Source organism: Necator americanus, chromosome III, assembly GCF_031761385.1.
Source record: "Necator americanus strain Aroian chromosome III, whole genome shotgun sequence".
Lineage (NCBI taxonomy): Eukaryota > Metazoa > Nematoda > Chromadorea > Rhabditida > Ancylostomatidae > Necator > Necator americanus.
The window spans coordinates 14,307,300-14,331,024 of record NC_087373.1 but is presented as its reverse complement, the minus strand read 5'-3'; the positions used below and the strand labels follow the sequence as shown (position 1 = coordinate 14,331,024).

The 23,725-nt window shown below is 40.1% G+C and overlaps 1 protein-coding gene across 3 annotated transcripts; it reads right to left on the bottom strand.

Annotated features, from left to right (window-relative positions):
* Positions 1-15,864: 15,864 nt before the first annotated feature.
* RB195_009561 (uncharacterized protein) lies at positions 15,865-23,502 on the bottom strand (the record flags this gene model as incomplete). Of its 3 annotated transcripts, XM_064190167.1 has the most annotated exons (12): positions 15,865-15,937; positions 16,009-16,175; positions 16,864-16,981; positions 17,188-17,342; positions 17,552-17,731; positions 17,801-17,963; positions 18,907-18,962; positions 20,213-20,312; positions 21,087-21,197; positions 21,305-21,479; positions 21,782-21,822; positions 23,375-23,409. In XM_064190167.1, 12 exons carry the CDS (start codon positions 23,407-23,409, stop codon positions 15,865-15,867), a joined length of 1,374 nt encoding a protein of 457 aa, XP_064047750.1. The 3 variants fall into 3 exon arrangements, with proteins under 3 accessions (XP_064047750.1, XP_013293497.1, XP_064047749.1); XM_013438043.2 differs by lacking the exons at positions 21,782-21,822; positions 23,375-23,409 and having other exon boundaries at positions 21,305-21,474; XM_064190166.1 differs by lacking the exons at positions 15,865-15,937; positions 16,009-16,175; positions 16,864-16,981; ... (5 more) ...; positions 21,087-21,197; positions 21,305-21,479 and having other exon boundaries at positions 21,741-21,822; positions 23,375-23,502.
* Positions 23,503-23,725: the final 223 nt, after the last annotated feature.

The window sequence follows — 23,725 nt, the reverse complement described above, 5'->3', positions numbered from 1 at the left end:
ATTATCACGTTACCACTATTATGTTTTTCTTACCATTTACTTTTCTTTTCTTTGACAATTTCCAAATGACCATTTTTCTTTTTTTTTCTTCCCAAAGTTTGCACTCAAAACTTTCGCATTTTTTCCGATTCCTTCTTTTACAATTTTCAGATGCAGTGGCGCACGGATGGATATTCGAATGCTTGCTGTGTTTACATTGAATGTTGATAATTCATAAAATATCCAGACGTGCATTGATTTTTGTATTAACTCATTTCTTTTTTCTGACAGATTATTTTTTTTGAAATAACCTATAATAGTTGAAGTTAAAAATTAAAACAGCCCCAGGATTCAGTTATTTTCTAGTATAGTCCGCGGTGAATATGTTCGACAACGTAGTCGCGACGCGTATATCGCAACGCAACCTTCTGTTTTTTTTCATGTATGTACACTTCCTTTCTCGACGTTCTGCTGAAATCCAAGGCACATTTGGCGCCAAATCCAATGGAACATTACAAAAACATTGGATTTAGAATCGGGCATAAGATGAACAGCTATGCGCTCTATTCGATGACAGACGAACCAAGCACCATTTCCAGAATTCTCAAGGACGGTAGAAGTTAGTGACTAATAATTCAATAATTTAATAATAATTTCGAAAATAGCAGAAACAGAAATTCAGAAAGTAATTTTCATTCGTGTCTTGCTTTTCAGTATTTCAGGAGTGTTACTGATTTCCTCCAAAAACCTCCAAAAATTAATTTAATCCAATTTCACTGCCCCTCTGCGATTTTTCCTTCATTCGTCCTTTAAAAAAATCCAAACAGCTCAGCAAAAGCGGCATACGCATTAAAGTTGCACACAAACTCTTCATTTAATCACTTCTTTTGCATTCGCGAGAACCATGACTCAATTAGAGATTTCTTTTCAGTTAAGGCACAGAATGTTGTGGATGCAGAGATTTTTTTGTGTATTTCACAAATCACAAAATTTTCATCCAGAAATATCTATCAATGGGTAGTTTTTATGAGCGATGAAAAAGATCTTTCAGTCATCTTTTTCCATAAATTTCCATTCTTTTTCTTCTCGAATGCCCCATTGTTTTTATTGAGAAATTGGTAAAGAAATGTATTTGGTACTCTATACCCGATTGCCTTTTACGTCACTAGTGTTGGTCGAAGCGAATAGCAAAAAAGAAGAGGGTCCTTCTGGAAAATGTGCGAGGATTTCTTTTTTTAGGAATTTTGTGAACAAATAATACGCTTAACTACAACCTATGCTCCTTCGATCCTATGTAATGCTAGCGTTTTCAATAGTTATTCTTTCAAACCCTACTTTACTCCCATTTTTGCTCCTGGATTTTTCAAAAGTCAAGCACTTTTTACTGTTAGACTGAACTTGGGAGGCGAAATACGCTGGAATGTGCAAGAAACGTGACCGACCATACGTAAAGTGTCGAATTTCCAGAACGTCAATTAACTTTGTACGTGTAACAATTTCCTGATAGCAGCGTCTATAAATATCCAGAATGCTGCTAAGAAAAGGATGGTTCCCGCTAACACTTTTAGCTGATTAGTGTCCAGCCTCTAATTCCTCAACGAGGACATCCAGAAACGCCACTTCTGCTGCTGCCGCTGCTGCCGACACTGCTACGGCGCTGATCTCTGCTTTATGGCGCATTGTTTCGGGCCTCGTCTCAAGTGTCGCGAAGGTTTTCCGCCCGACACACAAGTTTTCTTGGGATCAACATAGGAGAACCCACTCGATACACTTATAATAGGGTAAAGAAATGCGTGTAGGAAAAAGAATCCCGAGAAAATTCCCTACGTAACCTCGGAAAATATAAGGCAAAAATTTGGAACGTGTGACCCCAAAATTCAAAAGATTTTTTTGTGATCGCTTACAAAAAAAAATCTTTGGAATTTTGGGGTGGAAGTAGGACTCTATGAAATCCCACAGGCTTTGATAGAAATAGTTTTTTTTTCGGATTTATCCCTTTATACCCACTTAACAACATCATCTATACAGATGTAGGACCACATGGTGACTAATATCTGATTGTCAAATCATTTAGTTGAATGTCAGTGCGCGAACCTCTCTTTCCTCCAAGGCTCAAGTGTTTTTCATTTGCATTTTTTTTTAGGAATTGAGGAGTTGATTTGGAAGAAGTCCTTAAAGAACATTAATCCGCTTTTTTTTGCTAATGTCACTAATCCCACGCTTTCTCACTTGTTACAGTGGGACTGTCTCATTATTTGATACTTTCTCGACTTTCTGTGGTCGTCTGCACCCTCTCTTATTGCCGCACTCCTTCCTCGGATGTACGCTGATGAATTGAAAAAAAAATCATATTCGCTTTTTGGGAGCATTAACGTTCCGAACTGCTTGAACCCTGAGATAGCAAAATTCGATTTGTACGGTGTCAGATGCCTTACCTACTTCTTACCAGGTAATTCTCCCGCACCACCATGAACCGTCAGCGTCGTCATCGTCAGCGTCATCGTCTCACTACTTCAAAATTGATGGTGACGTTTCTTGATTCTCTGGTTCTTGATGAATCATGATTTTTGATGTGATGAGGTGTTAGTGAAGTGAGATTCTTTGTCCTTGATTTTACAGATTCTGCCAAATGACGTGACGCAAGCATCACAAAAATACTGCTGAGTGAGTCATAATGGTAAATCGCAAACCATCTTGGTTCCTTACAACATCTGATACCTCGATAGAATGTTCCAAGATTGCGGTATGGAGTGAGCGATTAGATACAGTCAGCGTCGAAATTCCTGTCAGCTGACCGCCACTTGTGTGCCGTAATGCTTCGCAGTTTTATATGCATTATTCTTCATCTCTCATAAGCGTATCTCGGGCGCATGAGCAGAGAATTTCAGCACGCGACTGCAAAAGGTGATAAATGTTGTAGCGAAGGAGATTTTTGTTGGTTATGAAGCTTGGAGAGTGTGTCGCCCTCTACGGTAGGTTCGCCTGGTGCGGACATGCGGTAATAGGTCCCGGCGAGGTTATCGCCGAGTTTTGAGCGAAGTTCTCACAATCATCAATCAGGTAACAGTGACACGGCAGCCGTACCGCACGTACTTTCGTCAGTATAACATTGTATGTATTGTATAAATAAAAATTCTTTGTTTCATTATATTTAGTTCACGTATGATGTAATTATTGCTTACTTTTAATACATCGGAGATAATAAGTTCAACTTGGAGATAGATCCCTCAAACGATCCCTAATTAATTAAGTTAATCAATTCTTTCACAGATGCGCCAATGCGTTCCCTTCAATTCAGAAGCGTTTGAGGTTCGCGTACTCTTGTACAGCACATACAGTGACTTGCTGGGCTAGCCGATGTGTTAAGTCAGCGTTTGTTATTCTCGCAGACAAGTCTAGCACCAACTCATCAACCACGAAGGGATGAGAGGCTTCAGGGCGGTTTCGATCCAACCACCGACCGTGCAGTCGCAGCCGAACCCCATACCAACGACGCTACACCGGCGCCTAAGTAGATAAACAATTTGAGTAATGAGCATGAACACACAGCAACACAACATGATGTCGTAATTACGAAATCAATAAAAGCAAATATTTTTTGTTCCAAGAACTGGAATGACGCGAATAAGCTACAAGAAAGAAAGAAAGGACTGGGAAACTTCCGCCACAGAGTACACTTGAACTTTCCAATTTCAGCGCTCATTTGATCTTTGATGGGCAACGCCCACTACTCTGTGACTCTTCCCGTAAGCTACCAGATATCGTCATTTTCTCTACGTCTTATCAGCCACCTTTGGTGTCGTATGTATTTGGCGCTATGTGTGATGTACGATAAGTGAAACCAAGCCTTCCGAAAAATGTTGCTGAACAAAAAAAGTGCCGCATTGCAATGTTGAAGACAGCAAATGCAGTTTATGTGATGCAAGTCGGGAGAAGGGAAGCCAATTATCTCGTATTTTTACATATTTTTATGCTTAGAAAAAATGCAGTACTCGAAAGTAAGTGCTCTTTTTGTAATGCGAAATGGGATACCTCAGACATAATGAGTTATGTACCATAAAGTAGGCCATAAGCAAAAGGCTAAACGTTGATCCTCAATCGTTTTGCAGATACGCCTATGCTTACGACTTCAATATATAGAATCTTTTGAGGTCTATGGACGCGTATAGGGGCCTCACAATGACTTGCGGGTGCTTGCCAATGTGTTAAGTCGGTGTTTTTATCCTCACAGACAAGTCCGGCACCACCGAGCACGGAGGGATGAATTGCACTAGGGCGGTTTCGATCCATCGTTCCTGCACAGCTCATCACAGTCGAACCTCTTAACCTACTCGCTACATCAACCATTTTTCAAGGTAACTCCAATAAAAAGACGGAAGTGGCCAACTATATAACCTTCAGTAGATCTTGACCGTCTGACTTGATTCGTAGGGATGAGAATAAATTTCTCTCCAAAATTTTGTGAACTACGTAAGTAGTCGGGCATGAACTTCATAGGTCTCTATCTTTTACACGTCTACGGTTACTCCTGCCTATTCATCTTCTCCAGCTGCTAATCTTCCACGTAAAAGATCCGCTTTTCCATGTGATAGGGACCGCTGGCCGTAGGAGGTGTGTATAAATTTAAAAATAAACATAAAGGTTATGACTTTTGTTTTCTTCCGCTATTATGACAAATAGCGTTTTCTGCCAAAACATCTTTCATTCGAAATTGTACAATTGTTCTCCATTCTCGCCGAAAAAGATCGCACTAACTTATATCCAACGGTTGCTATAAATTTGAACATTACAGCGAAAGTATAGCGAATAAATGAATTCATTTAAAAAAAAGAGGCAAAAAAGAAAAAGGCAAACAAATGAGTGTGCAGCAATAATTTAAACTAAATGCAAGCAAATTGAATAAATGACAGATCTATCTCTTTTCTGACTTTATTCGATGTGAGCGTGTCCGGATCAGCTCTCCTGGTGCATTCAAAACTTACTTTTTAGTTGAGTTTTTAGTTTTTACGTCCTAACCCAAGTTAAAATGTTTACAAAAAAGTAGATCGATGTATACAGACATGTTTCCGTCTATTTTAAACAAAATTGTGAGAAAAAGTGCTTTCTATGATAGATTTTCAAATACATAGAGATGCTCGACTGCTTGATTCCACATCCGTCTTAGTATGGCTACCCAAGCTCGAATTTTTACCGCCTCACAACGTTCCACGATTAGAAAAATGCGCAGCCGTAACTCTTTGCGTTTCAGTCAAGAACTTGTCTCGTTACGTGCTGTTAAACTGCAGCTTTCAGGCTCTGCAGCAGGTGACGTCGCTGCGTTCAGTGCGGTTGGGATGGCCGAGACACGGAATTGATATGGATAAGCCACACCCTTCCTGTGTGCGTTTCTGTGTGTTCTGTTTGGAATCGAGCGCATTTGACCAACGCGGGTGGCGTTCGAATCGTGTGAATTCACCGGTGTTGTTTACCTAACGGGGGTGATCTCCCCCAAACATGAGCGTTCATGCGATACAGTATTACAACGAATAACATAGTGATTTCATGTGATCAATTATCATCAATTCGAGTGATTGATGGCGTATAATCACGCTGATCATTACCATCACGCATAGGATGGTTGTTCTTCTTTTGGGTCAAAGCAACAAAAGTGTAACATAGAAGGGATAGAACATTGAGGAGAGTTCCATAGAGTTTGGATCAACCAGACTGTTTTCCTATTAGAAAATGGTTGCATATTACTTCTTTTTTTTATTTTTATGCAACTATGGTAGATGAGTCGAGAAGCCAGTTCTTCCCTAAAGTTCATTGTTTATTTTAGAAATGAAGAAAATGTGAGAAGGGGGGGGGGATGATTTTGCGGAAATATCAGCTGTTTTTCTGGAAGGGCGCGAAACTATCAAAACATGTTCGTTGATTTCTGAAACGCTCGTTAGAAAAAAAAGTCCAGTGTGTTCACAATTAGAGACGAGGACTACGACATCCAATCGAATACCGGATATTTTTAGCCACTATCACCAGCATTAGTCTTGAAAAACGAAATGAACGGCCGAAGAGGAGCGGGAGGCAACAGATCCCAATAATTTTTCTCTTTTCTAGAGCTTCGTTCCATGTTCGCATAACAAAGACTGTAATATTCAACTGCTCCTAGCTTTGCTTTCTGCGGGAAGATCATTGTTTATTGACATTCGTAAATCCTGTTTATTTTTTTTTCTTTCACGGCAACACATTTGTGTCAAAGTCGTCAAGGGTTTTAAAATCATAGCCAAACTTCGTGGCGGGTATCGTGACCTATTTGAAATCGAAATCATCCGAAGAAAATCCAGAAAGATCGACGAGTTTCTGCATTTCTTCAAATCCTAGGCGAATCGACCCCTTAGTAATCTAAATATTAGCAACGTGAAGGCCCCTTCACAAAACCTTTCTGTTTTACTTTCGTACCAGACGACCAATTAGTAAGTCAGCTCGTTAACCCACCCATTTGAATGTCTTTTCTTTTCGCACTGGCCATATACGGTCCGAAATGGAATTAGTAGGGCGGTGTCCTAATCGCATTCAAAATTTAGGGCTTTAAAGAGGAATGTAAAAAGTTCCAGAGTTTCTTTTCTCAAATACATGGTCTAGTTTGATGAGAATTCCGCCCATATGTGTCGTGTCCACGTAAACATAGAGTTTGGACAGGGTTAATATTTGTGGTCCCAGCTTCAAGCTCTTGGATGTCTGAGACGATCTAATTATTTATTTGCTTCCTTTTTTTATTCATGCATACGGATTGCGCACTTCACATATAAAACAACTAGAACAATAAAAAAATCAAGGATTTTCGTTGATCGTGGGGGAAACAATTATTTTGAAAAAATTCAGCACATTAGTAACCTTTTAATTTGAATGGCTTGGAACTCAGCAAAACTCACAGAGCAGAGGGTAGAGTCCATTACTAAAATTGTCTGCAACCGAATCCCAGAAATGGACCCAATATCCGTGATACTTCACTTGATTCTCGAAAAGCATCTCCAAGAAGAAGCTGAGCATAACAGTGAAAAAGAATGAACCAAACAGATACATAAAACAAGAGTTCTCCGGTTTTTGTTATAAACGGTGCGAGATATCTGGCATTTTCGGAAGGTATCGATATATCCAGTCTTTCGTTGACCAGATGCACTTATACAAAACGCTTACCTTCCATTTCCAGATGTTTTTACGCAGTAATTGAGAACACTAGCGCATATAATTTGAGTGCCATATGTTCTTATGTCAGGGTCACTCAACGAGTGAAAAACGACTGAAACAATACCTCAAATGCACCCTCTGTCATCTTTAGACTTGACCTTCGCCACTTTTTCTATCGTGAATGAAATGGAAAGGAAAACAGTTCTGCCCTGCATCCCCTTTTTCTTGATTCAGAGCACATACCCAGCGTAATTTGTCCAAGTGGATAAAGTTCGCTTGGGCATATCTGGGCGTGGCCTGGCTATATTGTTATACAAGGGACATCTAAATGTGGCTGAAGTCCTTACACTTCAGACACAATCTGCATCCATATGTATGGTACTAAATATGATACGATATACGACGAACAGTCAGGTCCGAAAACAAAGTGTATGGTATTGCACCAAGCTTGCGCAAGAAAATCAACCAGAATCATCGTATTGCACGTATGGATAGCACGGGTGCGGAAGGAATGAAGTGCGAATAATTCGACCTCCATTGTATTCCTTCTGCTACGACCTCGAAAACATTTACATTGGGATCGGATTCAGCTGTTATCCATCAGAACAAGAATGGTGTCTCAGTACTCAATTTAAAGATCTTGCTTGTCACAACAAAGCCCAGCTTGTCGCCTTTTATTTTCCACAATCGACGATGCGACATCGAGCGATTTTTTTCCCTAGCTTTATTCTTGAATTACGACACACCAAGCGCATTGTATGTCTCAATTACAACAAACAATAAGCCTTTCTTCTAATAACGTTTTGAAAAAAAAACTCCAAACACAAGATCCGGAACTCCCCGCAAGAAAGACTGTGAGCGGTCGTTTTTTCTTGTGACCGCCAACAGGTGGAGTTTGATGTCTCTGCATGTGTGGCGGCGCTACCGTATGCCATCTGATCGGAGAGGGCACGTACATAGAACGAGTTGACGACGACGACGACGACAGCAGGCAACCGTCCACACCCATCGCGCGCTACGGGCGTTTCCACGCCCGTCACAGCGTCGGAGATCGCGCGATGAATGCTGGATGAGAAATGTTGCCGCTGTGATTTCAAGGAACTGCCGCATCGTCGATAACGATCTGCCGCGATTCTTTCGCGCATCCGCTGCAGATTTCCTGTTGTAATAGCATTACAGAAGAGCGACCCCCCAGTGCATTGAAACGGTTTTATTATTGTTCCTGGAACAATTCTAAGCAGGTCATGGAACCCAGAGAACTAAGGAATGCATTACTCGTACGTTACTATGTGCACATTTCTTTACATGAGCATTTATCTTCCGGGCGCCGTTGAAGCAGGAGCGTCGAACTACACACGTCCTCTAAATTCTCTTCTGTAATTGCAGAAAACAAGGGCAGAACCGGGGCGTTAATGCGCTGTTCTTTTTTTTCGGCTAAGCCGCACCCGGCCCTGACGTAATAACCGAAACGTCCTCAAAGTCCTATGATTAATGGCGTTTCGGCCAGAAAAAAAAGAGATAAAATCGCTTTAGACGCGTAGAAGAAGCCGCAAGGACGCACGCCTTCGTCATTAGATCCATGATGGTGATAGCGCCATTATCATTACACCCTTAAACATGACCCATTTAATTTTCCTGTGCGAAGGGTGTGTCAGTCGGCGCTCGTCAGTCATGTTTGTCTAACGTTTCGTTTGTAAAAAGCAGAAAACTGTGCAGCTACGACGACGTTCGACCGCTTCAAGCTAAGGGTGTGTCCTCGTGACGTCAGAAGAAGCAGTCTGGAGTAAACGCCAAAAGTCTGCCATAAACATAAATGTCATCCATAAAGGAAAATAATAGCGAGAAGAAAGAATATTTAAGTAGTTTGCAAGAACACGCATTTCGAGAAAAAAAGAGAGCATTGGAAGCCAGCGAAACAAGATAATTGTCTGAAATTGAATGCTTAAGAAAACTTTTTTTAAAATAGAACTGAGAGACTCAACGAATTCGTTCCTTTTTTGTGTATACTGTTCCATACTTAGTTGGTATCACCTACACCTTCAATTGTTGCTTGTTTTTCGAAGCCGAGGGTAAATCTGATTACATTCTACCAGTGCTTGAAAAGATCGTTTTTTTCCTCATTTCCAAAGAATTTTCGCAGCTAATAGCACTGACAAAGATGTCTAGAATCGATCTCTGAGAAACAAGTGATAAGACGTTGATGTTGAATAAAAATGCAATACAAAAAAATTGGTGGCTGTTACAAAATCCAATTTCTTGATCTCCTTATGGTTTTTCTTCATATATTGATATTACTCATATTATTTTTCATAAAAATTAATGTTCTTCTTCACACTCATATATAATAACAATATATATGCATGTATATATTTATTTATTTATAGCAATTCATATATCCTTCATATATAATAATATAAAACAAAAATATAATAAATACGGGTACCCGAGCGGGAGGTATCCGAGCTAATTGGGTGCAGCCGACGAGACAAGACAACACTAGTTAAAGGCATCACCCCACGAATCTGGTGTGGTGCGGATTTCAGGTGGATTATGTCTATACGGGGTTGCAGATTATGGAAGGAGGGTGATTCCGTCCATTTTTTTTCCTAATTACCGTGAAAAGAGGCCCAGAAGATGCGGTGCATCTACTTTGGCTGGCGCGATCCCATCGAACTCGTTGTAGGAAATAGCGCCACACAACGTTCGAAGCCACATCTTCCGGGCTATTTTTACGGCAATTAGGAAGAAATGGACGGAATCATCCTCCTTACCATAATCTACGGCCCCATATAGGCATAACCCACCTGAAACCCGAACCACTCCAGATTCTTGGGGTGATCCCTTTAAGACAAGTTAGGACTCAAAACCTTACCAGTGATCTGAGAACTTCAAAATGCAATGAAATGAGTAACCAGAGGCCAGCTTGAAGCCGAACTTTCACTGCTACGGCAGGAAGGAGATATATCATACACATAAAGTCGTCTCCGTAACAAAGCGGCACATTTTTCAGGCGAAATTCTAATGAGCTCTGTTCCATCTTGTTTTTTTTTTGTTTTATGGCACACCTGCAGGTGTTTTCAGTGAATAAATAAATATATAGATTTATTTTAGAATAGATAGGTAAATAATAATAATAAATAATAATAATAATAGTAATAATAATAAATAGATTTATTTAAATAGATTTACTCGGCGATAGTGCGTGTGCGTGTAAGTAAGGGACAAACCTAAAAATTTTTTTATATAATAATTAATTTTGATGTTATGTGTATAAAAATTTTCTTTGAAACGTAATATTCCAGCTCTCAATAGTAACGGTAATGAGAATTATCGTTATCCTGTAACTCCCAAGTTTTCTTAGCCTAATTTATTCCTGATCTTCTGCATCTCTGACTTCTTGGAACTTACAGGAAGAAAAAGAGTTCAAATTTGGTAAGATTTCTAGACTTTCTGAAGGAGGTATAAAGGCAAACTCTCTCCCTTTCTCTATTAGAACACCATACAAATCTCATGTACTTCTATCTAACACTATTATTCTTCGACTTATTCGGTAATTTTGACAGCTCACACCACTCTTTTTTGCATATTTCCTTGTAACTGCGCAGTTTCCTGCGTCTCTGTGGCTAGAAGAACATCTAATACGGTTGTCTGCGTCTTCATGAACGACTGGAGCGTGACCTCGTCGAGGTACGTTCGCTTGTCCGCCGGCATATCCACTGGGCACGTTATGCCTCGGAGACATTCGCGGAGAATCCGCCGGGACCCTTTTTACCGTTCCCCTGACAGGGTAACCAGTAGATTCCAATTCTTCTTTGAAATCCGCCATTGCGCCATCCTTCGTCGGCGTCGGGTCCCTCTTTCGCGAACGTTTTGCACCATTTATATGCTCAGATGTTTTCATATGAGTAAACTTTGAAACGTGTCAATTGGTTTGTGTTAACTTGTCTTGTCTTGTCTTGTCATGTTTTGTCTTGTTCTGCCTTGTCGGCTACACCCAATTAGCTCGGGTTCCTACTGAGCGCCCTCCACACAATACAGTATACTTGTAAAATACAGTAACTTATTTTTTCTGCAGAACCCTGTTCTACAAAGCTCTCTTTATGTTGCACTTTAGAAATTTGACATTGCTAATATGGATACGCCAACCGTAGTGCAAATCGACACCATTCTTTACTGATTTTCAATGTATTTTTTCTTTACTCGTTGGGATGGGATGGAGATGGGGATATTCGTAAAGTAAAAAATCTTTTTTTGAGGCTCCAACAAACAGCTGGAGAAACTTAAGAGTATTTATTTCATTTAACAAATGATAAAAATGACATAAATAAATATCAAAGAATAGCATATGCTTGATTGTTTCTTCACATGAACTGTTGAGCTCGAAAATCGCAGAGATCTGAGGAGAGTTAGGAATTCTAGAATGATTTTCGACATTTACCAATATCACAATTTGTTATGGTAGTAACGAAGTGGTTCATTATTTCCCAAAATTACGGTACTCGGCAGTTCCGCGCCTAGAAAATGGCTAAAGGAGGAATTACAGATACATTAACGTCACACAAAATTCATTAATAAATCTAACTCAGACAAAATTCACTTGAATTTGAAAGTTTTTTTTGTCGAAAGAATGACATCACAGATGAACAGACAAATTACAATGACAGGCAAAAAAAACAGACAGACAGACAGACGGCGACCTCAAGGCTCCGTATGACAGGGGATGTAGCTATTGTTATAAGTACTGCTCAGTGTCTTCTATGTCTTCAAAATCCTTCACGTTTCCCCAAGTTACTGCTATGATTTGGCTCCTAGAGGTTAAAATGTCTCATCGCTTTCTTTAATTTCCGATTTCATACCGATTGAAATATATGTGGAGGTCAAATGAATCTGCATACAAACTTTTATGAATCGCTTCACGAGAACGAGAAATAATTACTCGAGTAAAAGCGCATAAAATCTGTTCGTGCTTGCACAATGGAATGCTCGAAAGAAAGTTCTACGATATGCCATACGTCGTCCTAATCGCCTACTCCACATGTTTTTGTCAACGGGTTGTTTTGGGTTTCCACGAGGTAACTTTTCCGCGAAGTATTGGAGTAATGAGAGTGGCGAAATGATAAAAAGTTACCTTGTTCCTCCCATAACCTTCGACTTGTTCCAAGATGTCACTTTTTTCATATCAATAAGTGGTTTCGCGTACATGTCGCCTACAAATTGTTGAATGCTCGACGTTTCTAGGTGTTTTCTAGCTGCTACAATCGGGTTCATTGCTCAAGGTAGCGCAGGGGTTTTCATTACTTCGGTGGCTGGGCATGAGATAAAGATGGATGTCAGTAAAGTCAGCGTCAACGACCAATCACGACATTTTCGGAAGTGAAGTCGCCAAGCAGAACCATCGACAATTCGTAGATTCAATCGAGTAAGGCTTACCAGATAAAATCCAGGAAATAGTTTACCAAAAAAAATACTACTGTAGTACGAATTTTTTACAAGAAACGTAGAATTCTCTACACAAATCGCCGCGCAACCGTAGGCTTCTTAAAAACAGATAATATTCATGCAATGCATAAAGTGAAAACGATCTGACACTTGGTGCGATTGCGTGGGCGGTTGCATATTAAGTGGCGCGCTCACTGAGCTCCGTACCCCTATTGGGGCTAGTGTGGGTCTCGCCAGCACCGCAACCGACTACACAATTGCACCAACCCGTCAGATCCTTTGAGCAGACTGTATCTTCACTAATTCATTCGCAAGCGTGCGTCTGCATTAGTTGATTTTCAAGATAAAGAAAAAACTCGTTCTGAAGTATGTCAAGAGCTGCGGTCTGGATATGTATGTGCTTACAAAATAGAAGATCATTGACTGATCACAGTTAGTGGTGAAATCGGGCCAAAACCATCTGAAGCCTGCTGCTGTTTCACAGGAATTGAGGTAGGGCTCTCGATTATCCCAACGTGATCGTAGCCGCTCGCTCCACAGCGCCACTTCCAGCGCAGCCGCCAAAGAAACTGCACCAGGTTCCAAGTCTTTTTGATCCAAATATAATCTCCGTTCCTTTAACACTTCCTTCGTGTAAAATGAACAAATGGAAAAAGACTCAAAGCTGTACATTTTGCTTTTAATTTTCTAGGATTCCGAGTAGATATTTGAAAATAATGAGAGTATAGCAGAAATCGTAGCAGATTTTTGATACTTCATGAAAACTATATAACCGCTTGACTGAACAACGATGACAGATGCAAACATGTTTTCTCGTCCTGTATTTTCCCCTTTTCTTAGCTACTTTGATCGGCGGGCTGATGTCATCGCCTAACGCGATTGCCGGCATCTTTGCCGAGGTGTGCCGTCCTTGAACACAGCTCTGCCCAACATTCCCGATCTTCTGCGAGAGCTTGCACAGAATCAATCCATTCGTCGCTATTCCATATTCTGGAAAACCTTACGTCTCGCCTAAGCTACCTATCCACACCGAGTGTCAGGTCTTCTTTCACCACCTCAGTTCAGAACTTTCGTTTTAGGGCCAGGTGCCTTCTTCCAGCTCGAACCAGACAAACTTCTCAAGATTCGTTGAAGAAGGCGATCTGCTGATCTCTTTAATACACGTCCAGAAAAACGAAGACGATTTTCTGTAGCCAATTGATGGTGGTGCAAGATGTAGGTATCTTCCACGTGTCATCCGCCGGTATAATTGCACATCAACTGCGCAAAAATCTTCATTGTGACATACCCTAGGTCTAAAGTAGCCAAGCAGCCGTCTAAGCAGCTTCCTTTTCGTGCAATCAAGCCTTTCCATCACCGTAGACGGTCTGCTCAAGTCTCCGGTCCGTACATCATGATGGGGGCAAATTGCGGATAGGTAGACGCGCACCTTGACTTCGCTGGTTATGGGGGTCGACCACAGACATTTCGTTAAGGAGTCAAATGGAGAAGTGGCTTCGACGCATTTTTGCTAAATATCTTTCTCGTGGCTGCCGTTGTTCTCCAGCAACCCAGTCGTAAATTCCTCGTTCCTCACAGTTACCAACTATTCTTTACATCAACACCGCCGCAGTAGGTAGTGTAGTCTCCGATACCGATGACCCGCCGTTCTCTAATGCGTGTTTCCTACAGCACACAGAGATAGAAGCCTAGAAAGGGCGGTTGGATTTCACTCGACAGCGTTCTGAAGTTCTACGTGACGACAAGAAAAATTGATTCCAGATTTCATTCCAAATTTTTCTCCTAGGATTCCATGCTCTCTTCAGGCACTTGACCTTTCAGGTTATGGGGTCTGGCGTATGTGGTGGACAACACCATATTTTCGCAATATACGGTAATCTTGCGCCATATAGCTGTGCAGGCTATATAGCTCGTACGTTCCCAATGCGCACACCTGAATGCATAACTACGGGGCCAGCACGAGCAGGTAGACAATCAGATTTGAATATGTTCGTCGTAATATCCCTTATTCCCGCTAATGTCACATATATCGAAGAAGATGAACCAGATGATATGAACAATATAAAATGTTGGAAAATGAATTTCCACTGCTAAAGTTAGCAAAAGTGGGTTGTAAAACTCTCAGTACTTTTGATGCCGAGAGAAAACTCTACAAGCACCAAGAACTACACTTTTATTAATCCAGCGCCTCCCATTACACCACTTTAAGGACCGCGGCTCGAACCTGGACATGTTCCTAATGGGGTTTTTTTTAGTCAAATTTGGCCAACATGAGCAGCACCACCGCAGCAGCCTAGACGTCGCGGTCTTCCTCAGTTTTCTTTCAGTTCTTCAGTTTTAAATAATAATAGTTAACAATAGCTGAGATCTAGAGTTCTAGATTGAGTAGAATTTTGAATGCCGTCAAAATTGTATTTGATTAACGTGTTATCTCAAATGAATGTGCTAGAATAAACAAGCCTTCAAACAAGAAAATACACTTTCACAAAACTTCGTGTCTAGAACTGCTCTTCAATAGAGCTACATCAGCCTTGGATAGTAGTAGAATAATGTGAGATATTTCAACTGCAACCATAAACAATTCACAAGCTGAAGCTTACGCAGGGAAACTAGGAGCTGAAAAAATCTAGAAAAAAAAAACTAGAGCCTTCAAAGAAGACAAATATAAGCCCAATGCCATCGTTTCCCAGATGTAAGTCCTCAAATAAGTGCTTAAATGCGGCTTATCATAAAATTGGTCTGATTATTATGAAAGGTTGTGATCTCTCCACGAACAGGGAGAGGGAAGGGGAATTGTACTTCAGTATGAGCGCGATCAAACTCCCTAGCAATCTAGCAATGTAATGCATGTGCAGGAGCACTACGTGATCCCGTATAGCCAGTAACGTAACTTATTACGCGGTAGAACCCAGGTACGCCGTCTTCCAACAATTTAGTTTTTTTGACTATAAACACCGTTCTGATGATGTGATTGGTTGAGAGTGTACGAATAACCATTTGAAAGGTTAATAGGATACATTAAAAATACATCAAAAGGGTGGGTTTGTTGCTATGCGAAATACAGCCACTCAACTCGCAGCTGTTGAGAAAGCTGAAAACAAAGAGATGAAGCTTTATTTTCAATCCCAGCATAGCAGATTAACACCTTGCCAACTCTATTTTTATTCCTATTTTTACAATTCACTACTATAAAAGAAAAATCTGTTGTGTACGAGCAAAATGCACGATACTCTTACTATATAAACTACAGAAAATTTTCGTCCACTGGATCGGCATCACCTAGTTAAACGCCAATCCTTTACCAAACGCAGACTTCCCTTCCGTGCCCTGCTTTTTGATAATCGGTGGTGATCTAAAGAAATAAAAGATTAAAAAATATAATACGATGACGAAGATAAATGGAATGGACTACAGTAAATGGACCTCAGTGGAAGAGGAGGTTGCGGCAGTTCTCCATACCCTTCTTCGAAGTACTTGAAAAATGACTGGTAGAACGCTTGTCGTCCTCCAGCGAACTCAAATTCAGTAAGGCGCCTAATGCCCAGATCGGCTAGAGTTCGTTGACCGGTTAGCACATCGTCTTTCACCTCCTGAACTATTTAACTATGCCGATTGAAGACAAAATTAACATCCTCTTAGGAATTTCGTTACGACAGGCGTGGATCTTCAGAATCCTGAGACAATTAGCCTTCAGCAAAAACCTCTCAGTGTAGGGATAATAGCACACTGCTTTATGATTTCTACTCACTATTATGAGGTAGCGTTGCCCGCCTGCTTACGCAATCTTGCCTCAATCTCTGCATATTTTTCAGAAGAAGACAGTACAACAATTATGAAGGACGATTTCATAGGAATTTCAAAAAAACTAAGCACATGGAAAGATGTGATAGTTGCAGTGAAGGTTCATTTTTTAACTAGTTTTCAGAAAGTAAGCAAGGCTTAATATATAGTGAGCTCCCAATTCACAATAATATTGCGACTACGCTTATGGATTACAGAAACTAAAAAAGAAAAGATAAGATAACAATAATGAATGAGCCAGCAATTCAAACCAAAAGCTCATTTCCTTGTGAGTGCTGGACGGAACAGGGCATGATAGGATCAATACATAATAGAACTATTCGGTGATTGTGATAACTAAATATTAAATCAACAGTGTGATCTGTGTGAGAGTAGAGGCGAAACAAATCACACTTTTTACCTTGATTTGTGTTGTTATCACAAAGGTAAGAAGCCTCTTTCAGCTAAGATCTTCAATAGATGTAAAGACAGACGTACCACGTATTCCATCCATTCCCGATTGAGGGGAACTTTACATTTGAAGAAGTGACCCCATTGTTCAGTAAACCAAGTGAGTAGCATGAAATATGGATCAGGAAGCGAATGCCGTCGGTAGCTGTAACATTATGCACGCATTTTAAACACTTAATAATACCAATTTTGTAAAAACACTGACAAGTGATCAGAGATCAAGACGTGAACAGGAGCGAACAACTAAGACTGACGTCAAATCTCAATTCTACCAAATTCTAAGAGAGGATTTTTGGCTACGTTTCTCCCAAGGTCATGTTAACACGCAAAGGCAAATAAAAAAAAACGTACTAGAATCCAAGGTCTTTAATACAGTGGGCTTTGTGGTACATGAAATCCATTAGCTCGCTGAGTTGATAGCAATGAGGGCCCACAAACTCGTAAGTCTGGCCCGCCGATGTCGGATCTTTCACGATGGCACCAAGTCCTGCAGCTACATCTCCTTGCTAAAAGAATGAAATCAACGAATTCAATATTCAAAATTCGGAGGCCCTCAAAGTATTACGTTAAAGGAAGAATATGAGGTGTTTCTCAAGAAGTGATCGACCTACTGGTAACCCATTTAACATTAATACTATTTGATTGCAAAAACCGTTTGAAAAAATTCCCCGTCGATGACAAGTCAAGGATATTTAGTTATTTAAAAGTAACTTACCCATATAGGCATCTTGTACGTGTGTTCGCCCTTCTTGTACAGATATACCAAATCGAGTGGAGTCTTCCTCCATCTACTCACATAGTACGTAATGAATCCGTCAAGCTCTCCATAAATCAAGGAAGGTCGAACAATCGTAGCACTCGGGAATTCCTCACGCACAGCAATTTCACCGAGAGCCTTAACAAAGATGAGGTACGAAAAAAAGATGAAAAAGGGAAGTTGCAAACTGCTTCCGATCTCTTTTACCTTGCTTTTAAGAAAATTCGATTCCTTCACAAAGTGCCCTTTGCCAGGATTTACATTTGCACCAAGAGCAGACATATGAATAAATCGATCGACACCCATCTCACGAGAAATCCTCGCGAGTCTGCGAGCTCCACGTTCGTGTACTTCGTAGTAGTCATACCTCCTGAATTATTTCAGAAGAAAATCCTGCATTAAATCTGCTTAATGGCTTAAACATCTATTTGGTCGAGACCTCAGAATTAGTCAAAACATAATTATATAGACTGTTGAGCAAAAACTATGAGAAAGAAAATCAAAGAGAAGAAATAGATGCGATTAGCGAATTTCCACGGTTAGTAGTTTTCTGGCGAACAGTTTTTTCCTTCTCGAACGTTCTCAAAGGACTTTACAACAAAGAAGTAAAAATAGAAGTCGGGGATAAAAATGAAACGCAGCAGCACATCACAAAACTAGTCAATTCTAATGAATAGATTCAAGAAACGTTTCGAATATATATATATATATATATATATATATATATATATTCTCACAGTTGTAGCCGAAATTTATTTCATTTGGAGAGGATTCAAAGCACTCTATCTTATTTTGGGACATGGGTATTATACATGTGGGGTTCAGTAGGACCTTTTTAATAGGTACCAATAGGTACAAAATTTTTTAAAAAATCGCAGAAAATTTACATACAGGATGGTTATCAAGGAATAATAATAAAATACCAGTCGTTTAGTATGGTAGTATCGACTCAATAAGTTTGTTACATCATTTTAAACCTATTTTCCAACTCTGACTCTCAGGTGCAAACAGGATTCGAGCGAGAACACGTCAACATTTTATCATGAACATAAAACTAACTTCTCACACTAACACCATTTTTGCAAAACACAAAAACTCCATAAATAAATGACTATAAGCCAAAATCATTTTTTGTGACACATTGATGAGCCTCAAATTCAAACATAACATTAAGTATATTCGGCCTGATTACAACTTTTTTACTTCGAATCTAACACGATTAAGTGGGAGCGACAACTCGGTAACCCTACGACAAGCTTTTTGTTATGAAATGGATGAACAAGCTTCTACAATTCAAGAAAGAAAGAACTTACTTTGTCGGGACTCGTGTTCCAATGAGGTTGATGACAATATTCGAATACCTTATAGCCTGAAGCAAATGAAAAGATAAATATAACCACACAAAACCAAAAATGTTGTAGATGGAGCACAATTCTCAAGCATCTACACTCTCTGCGATTTTAGGAGTGCAGAGAAAAGGTATTAACGAAAGTACTTTCTTCCTAGGAATACTACGTTTGATATAGAATCCAACTAATTTTGATGTTCGGCTATCAAGTACGATTTCTACTGAGATGCTCGAGTGTTTCCTTAACAACTCATTTTCAGTTCTTCTTTGTGTTTTCTATGGTGATTCTTTTCAAACAAGAATTGGAACTGAGAACAGTTTTTATATAGATTTGCTTGAGCTGTAACCAAGATTGGTATTGATCTTTAGTAACAGCTGACGTTTCGGCGCTATCGCCTTCATCAAAGCCTGGGAGATCAAAGCCATCATCAGTGATCCATTCCCTCAAGGGCCTTATCACCTTATAGAAAGCATGACAATAAGTATAGTCAAAGAACAACACATTTGACAGGCCTTACCTCACTAGTTGAATAATTGAGTCACAAGGGTTTTTATAGGGACCTGACTGCCCTCTCTTGGATCAAAATCCGCACATATCTCGATATAAGGCCAGTTTGTTTGTGATCGTAATGTACTCATGCTTTCTGTTCATTTTTGGACTGTTAACGGTTATCCAAAATGCCTCCAGTGTTCTGTGCGCTATGATCTCGGGCTCGAAGGATAGTATAGTAACTTCTAGCTCTATTTCGGAGTTTTCATGATGTCTTCTACAACGTACGACAGAGGGGGGACTAAGCTGAATTCAGAATTTCAATGCATTACTTGTACATGTACTTGCAGAATACACATAATAAATATAAATTTTTTTACATTCTATTATTTTCGATGAACAAGTTACGCATAAGCTGTCACACAAAGCACACACTTCAATCAAATGATTATAAATAAATAAATAAATAAACGTATATATCATGTTATGTGGTATTTCTGCATACGACCGGGTCCTTAACTATTTCAATGTACGACTTTTGCCATCATCTTCAATGCGACAATCATGACTTAAATTTCCAAAAAAGAGATCAAATGCGCATTTGATAAAAGTAAAGATGATTAATCATTTTACGGCCTTTGCGAACGACAGAAGCAAGTCATCTCATCCTACATGGACCCTGTTGCGGACATTTTTTTTTTCAGCCAAACCTCTAGCAGCACTGCGAAGAAATCACAAAACTTCCTCCTAACACTACAAAAAATTATGTAAACTTCTCAACCTTTCTAATGCTCTCCTCGTCCTGCAGTTCGAATGGGAAGAATAAAATCTGGCCATATTCACCGGGAACTTTGTGCTCTCTCATGTAATAAGGATCCTGTCTGGAATGCAAAAGGTAACTGGTTGTGCATTACTTATGTCCTATTCATTGTTCATTTAAAATAAGAGCGAAAACCAATGAACCCCAAGACTATCTGTGGGCGTTCATATAAGAACCGCGTGATTTTCAAGATGATTTTCAATCCTGACGTGGACTACCGTGTCCATCACTGGTTTATGACAGAAAAAAGTTAGTGTTAAAGTACAGTAAAGTTAAAACGATCTGAGGCCTAGTTCAACTGCGTAAGCAGCTCCACTCGAAATGACGTGGTGGGACTTTTGCTCATCTCTGCAGTCCGGTTTTCAGCAATGTTTCTACCTCGATCGCAACCGCTAGCTCTACCGCGTCACATTGAGCGCAACCGCTTACGCAATTGGAAAAGGATTCAAGTCTTTCTCGATCGATTGCGTTCGATGTCGGCTTTAATGACTTTAATACGCCAGCTAACAAAATTAGTTTTTTGAGTTAACAGAAAAAAGTATTCTTGAAACAAAAGTCTGGCATTTTAATCGATACTTTTTCCTTCCATGTAGGCTAAAGGAGGAAAAAACCAGAGAGGTACATGACAAGTTTAAAAAAAGACCACTGCAATACGTCGGTCAACTCCTTCGGGTTGCACCTTCGCATTCGACATATACATACAAATCGCACGAAAAGTTCCCCTCCCACAAAGTAACAACGAAAAGCTAGATACTTTCAGGTTTATAGAATAATACACTCCTTAGGAGAAAATACAACAAATAACAACTTCGAAGAAAGTGCCCATGACAATCACCTGTACGGAAGAATAATTTGCGTCCCCATCTTTGCTAGTCGATTGACAACAGGCAGTCCCATAAACCCAGATGCTCCAAACACCGTAACAACATTACCAGAGAACGAAGCACTAAACTCGAAGAATCCCGCATAATACTGGCAAAAGATATTAAAATAAACAATTGTATAAGATTGTTCCATAGAAATAATTCCCTACATTTATATAATGTATCTTACCGTCCACCTGTACCCTTCCTGAACTGTGCTGTTTGGGAGCTTATTCGAGGTTCTGGAACATCATGCTGAGAAACAGAAGCAGGCGCCGTGGACTGAGGTTGAGTTTGGGCCAGAACAACCACAGCCGGACGACAAGCTGCCGAGCCTGACCGACCCAACAGAGACAGCATGTTGTCTGGAACAAAAACAAAAAGGGATATTAACGATCCAACCGCAAGTTAATCGGATGGTAAGCGTAAGAGCCAGAATAGAAGAACTGTCTTGTTTCTTCCATAATGGATAATTTCTCTTATCAGCAAATCCAAACAAGAGAAAGCACAAAAGAGATATACAACAACAAAATCCATCTGTAAAACCGAACAAATCGAAAAGTTAAGAAAGTTGTGCAGGAGGACAACAAAAGGGCGAAGAAAACAAAAGCAGGAGAAAGCAGCGCTCATAACTCGCATGGATCACTGCTCGTTTTCTCCCACAAACTCCTTCCAAACAGGTAGTATTTCCACAGAAACGCGAGGAATCTGTAAACCAATTCATATCGATATCATCGTCTTTTTTCGCTGGTTCCGTTTGCACAAGCAGAAAGAGTGGAAAATCGAAAAGAGAAGGGAAATGAACTTCAAGAAGAATTCTTAGAAGATGCGTGTAAAAATGCGCAGTGAATTTTGGCAAACTGCAGACACTGCGCGCCAGCGACGTCTAAACTGTCGGACGCGACGTCAAGTCATACGTACAGTGCGGTACAATAGCTCGGGATTTCGTCTCTCCATGGAAAACTGCGCTTGTATAACAATTATAGTCGAAACAACTGAACTTGGTGACGTCAAAATATTAGGGGCACTTTCATGGGTCTGATGTCAACATTACTTCTTCACTGGATTGTGATGTGAAGAACTTTCATTGTATAATCAGGGGATCAAAGAGTTAAAACATGTGATAATTTTCGCGACGGGAAGAAGAAAAGTTCCTTAAGTCCCGTGTCCGCCCTATTAGACCGCTTCTTTTAACCAACGGCGAGAACCTCCTAGAACACGCGTGAACATCCCTCACTCTTAGTTTAAATGAACTTATCGCATGAAAGAAAAAAACACTCAAGAAAAAAAACATAATATGGATTTGATAATCCTAGCATGACAAACTACAGCGAACCTTTTTTCTGATTCCAGCTAATGGATACGCGATATCTAAGATAGGATTCTTCTGCACGGAGGAGTGTTTCGTGTTGAGATTTCTTAACTTCTTGAACCATGTTTTCGTCACTTTTGGAAGTCGCTTCCCTCTTGTAGCGATCTTATTCTGTTTTCTTTTTGAAACAGTAAACATTTGGAACATTAAAACCGTATACATTCCAACATGAAACATTGAAATCATCTGAAAGGAGTTTGAAACCAATGCACATTCTCCCCCATTCTTGCTTAATCAGAATCAAAATTAATTTAAACACCTCGACTTTGACACTGTTTAAGTTAAGTTCCAATCCACAATCACTTATTCCATCCTTTGCATAACCTTTCACTTAATTTAAGAAGCAAGAAAAATAATTAGGAGATTTAGTTCAGTCAATTTGTACTGTAATCTTTCAACAGGAAGGTAATGAAAGAAAAACAAAAATTCAGAAGAGGAGTAGCTGTAGGTCATTTGTGAGCAACAACAAGCTTTATATTCTAGAAGTCACTTGTACAAATACGTGCCGCAATGGCTCTAACTTCCATGTAAGGTTGAAGAGAACCTTCTGAAGGTTAGCACGGAATTTAAAGGCAATCCCTGATCCCGCAATCTACAGCATCTCCAGCTTTTCCCGCGAATCCCCTTATCACAACAGATGCGTGGTATGCTGCCTTTATATAAAAGGACAACTGTGAGTACCTTACCTTGAGGGTGCTTATTCGCTAAAATTACCCTTATTTACTAGTTACCTGCGCAATGTAAAGATTTATAGCCTGTTTTTCAAGCTATTTCGACGGCTGTCATTTATATTTGCAAAAATGGCACGGCAGAACCGACTACTTGAGGGAACACGGACTGTTGTTTCATATTCTCGTTTCTCTCTATCTCGTACAGTCGAGAACGAACCTTCCTGTCATTGTTAAGAATGCTTCGGATTTCATCCAGAACTTTTCGATTGGTCGCCTTAGAGAGTGTTGTACAAAAATAAGCCCCAAAGTGTACTGAGGTCTGAAAAAGTCGTCAGTTAAAGGCATCACCCCACGAATCTGAGGTGGTACGGATTTCAGGTGGAGTGTTCGTAAACGGGATCGTAGATTATGGAGAGGAGGGTGATTCCGTCCATTTCTTCCTAATTGTCGCAAAAAACGGCCCGGAAGATATGGCTTCGAGCGTTCCGGTGCGCTATTTCCTACAAGGAGTTCAATTGGAGCGCGCCAGCCTTGTGCACGCGCCGCATCTTCCGAGCCGTTTTTTACG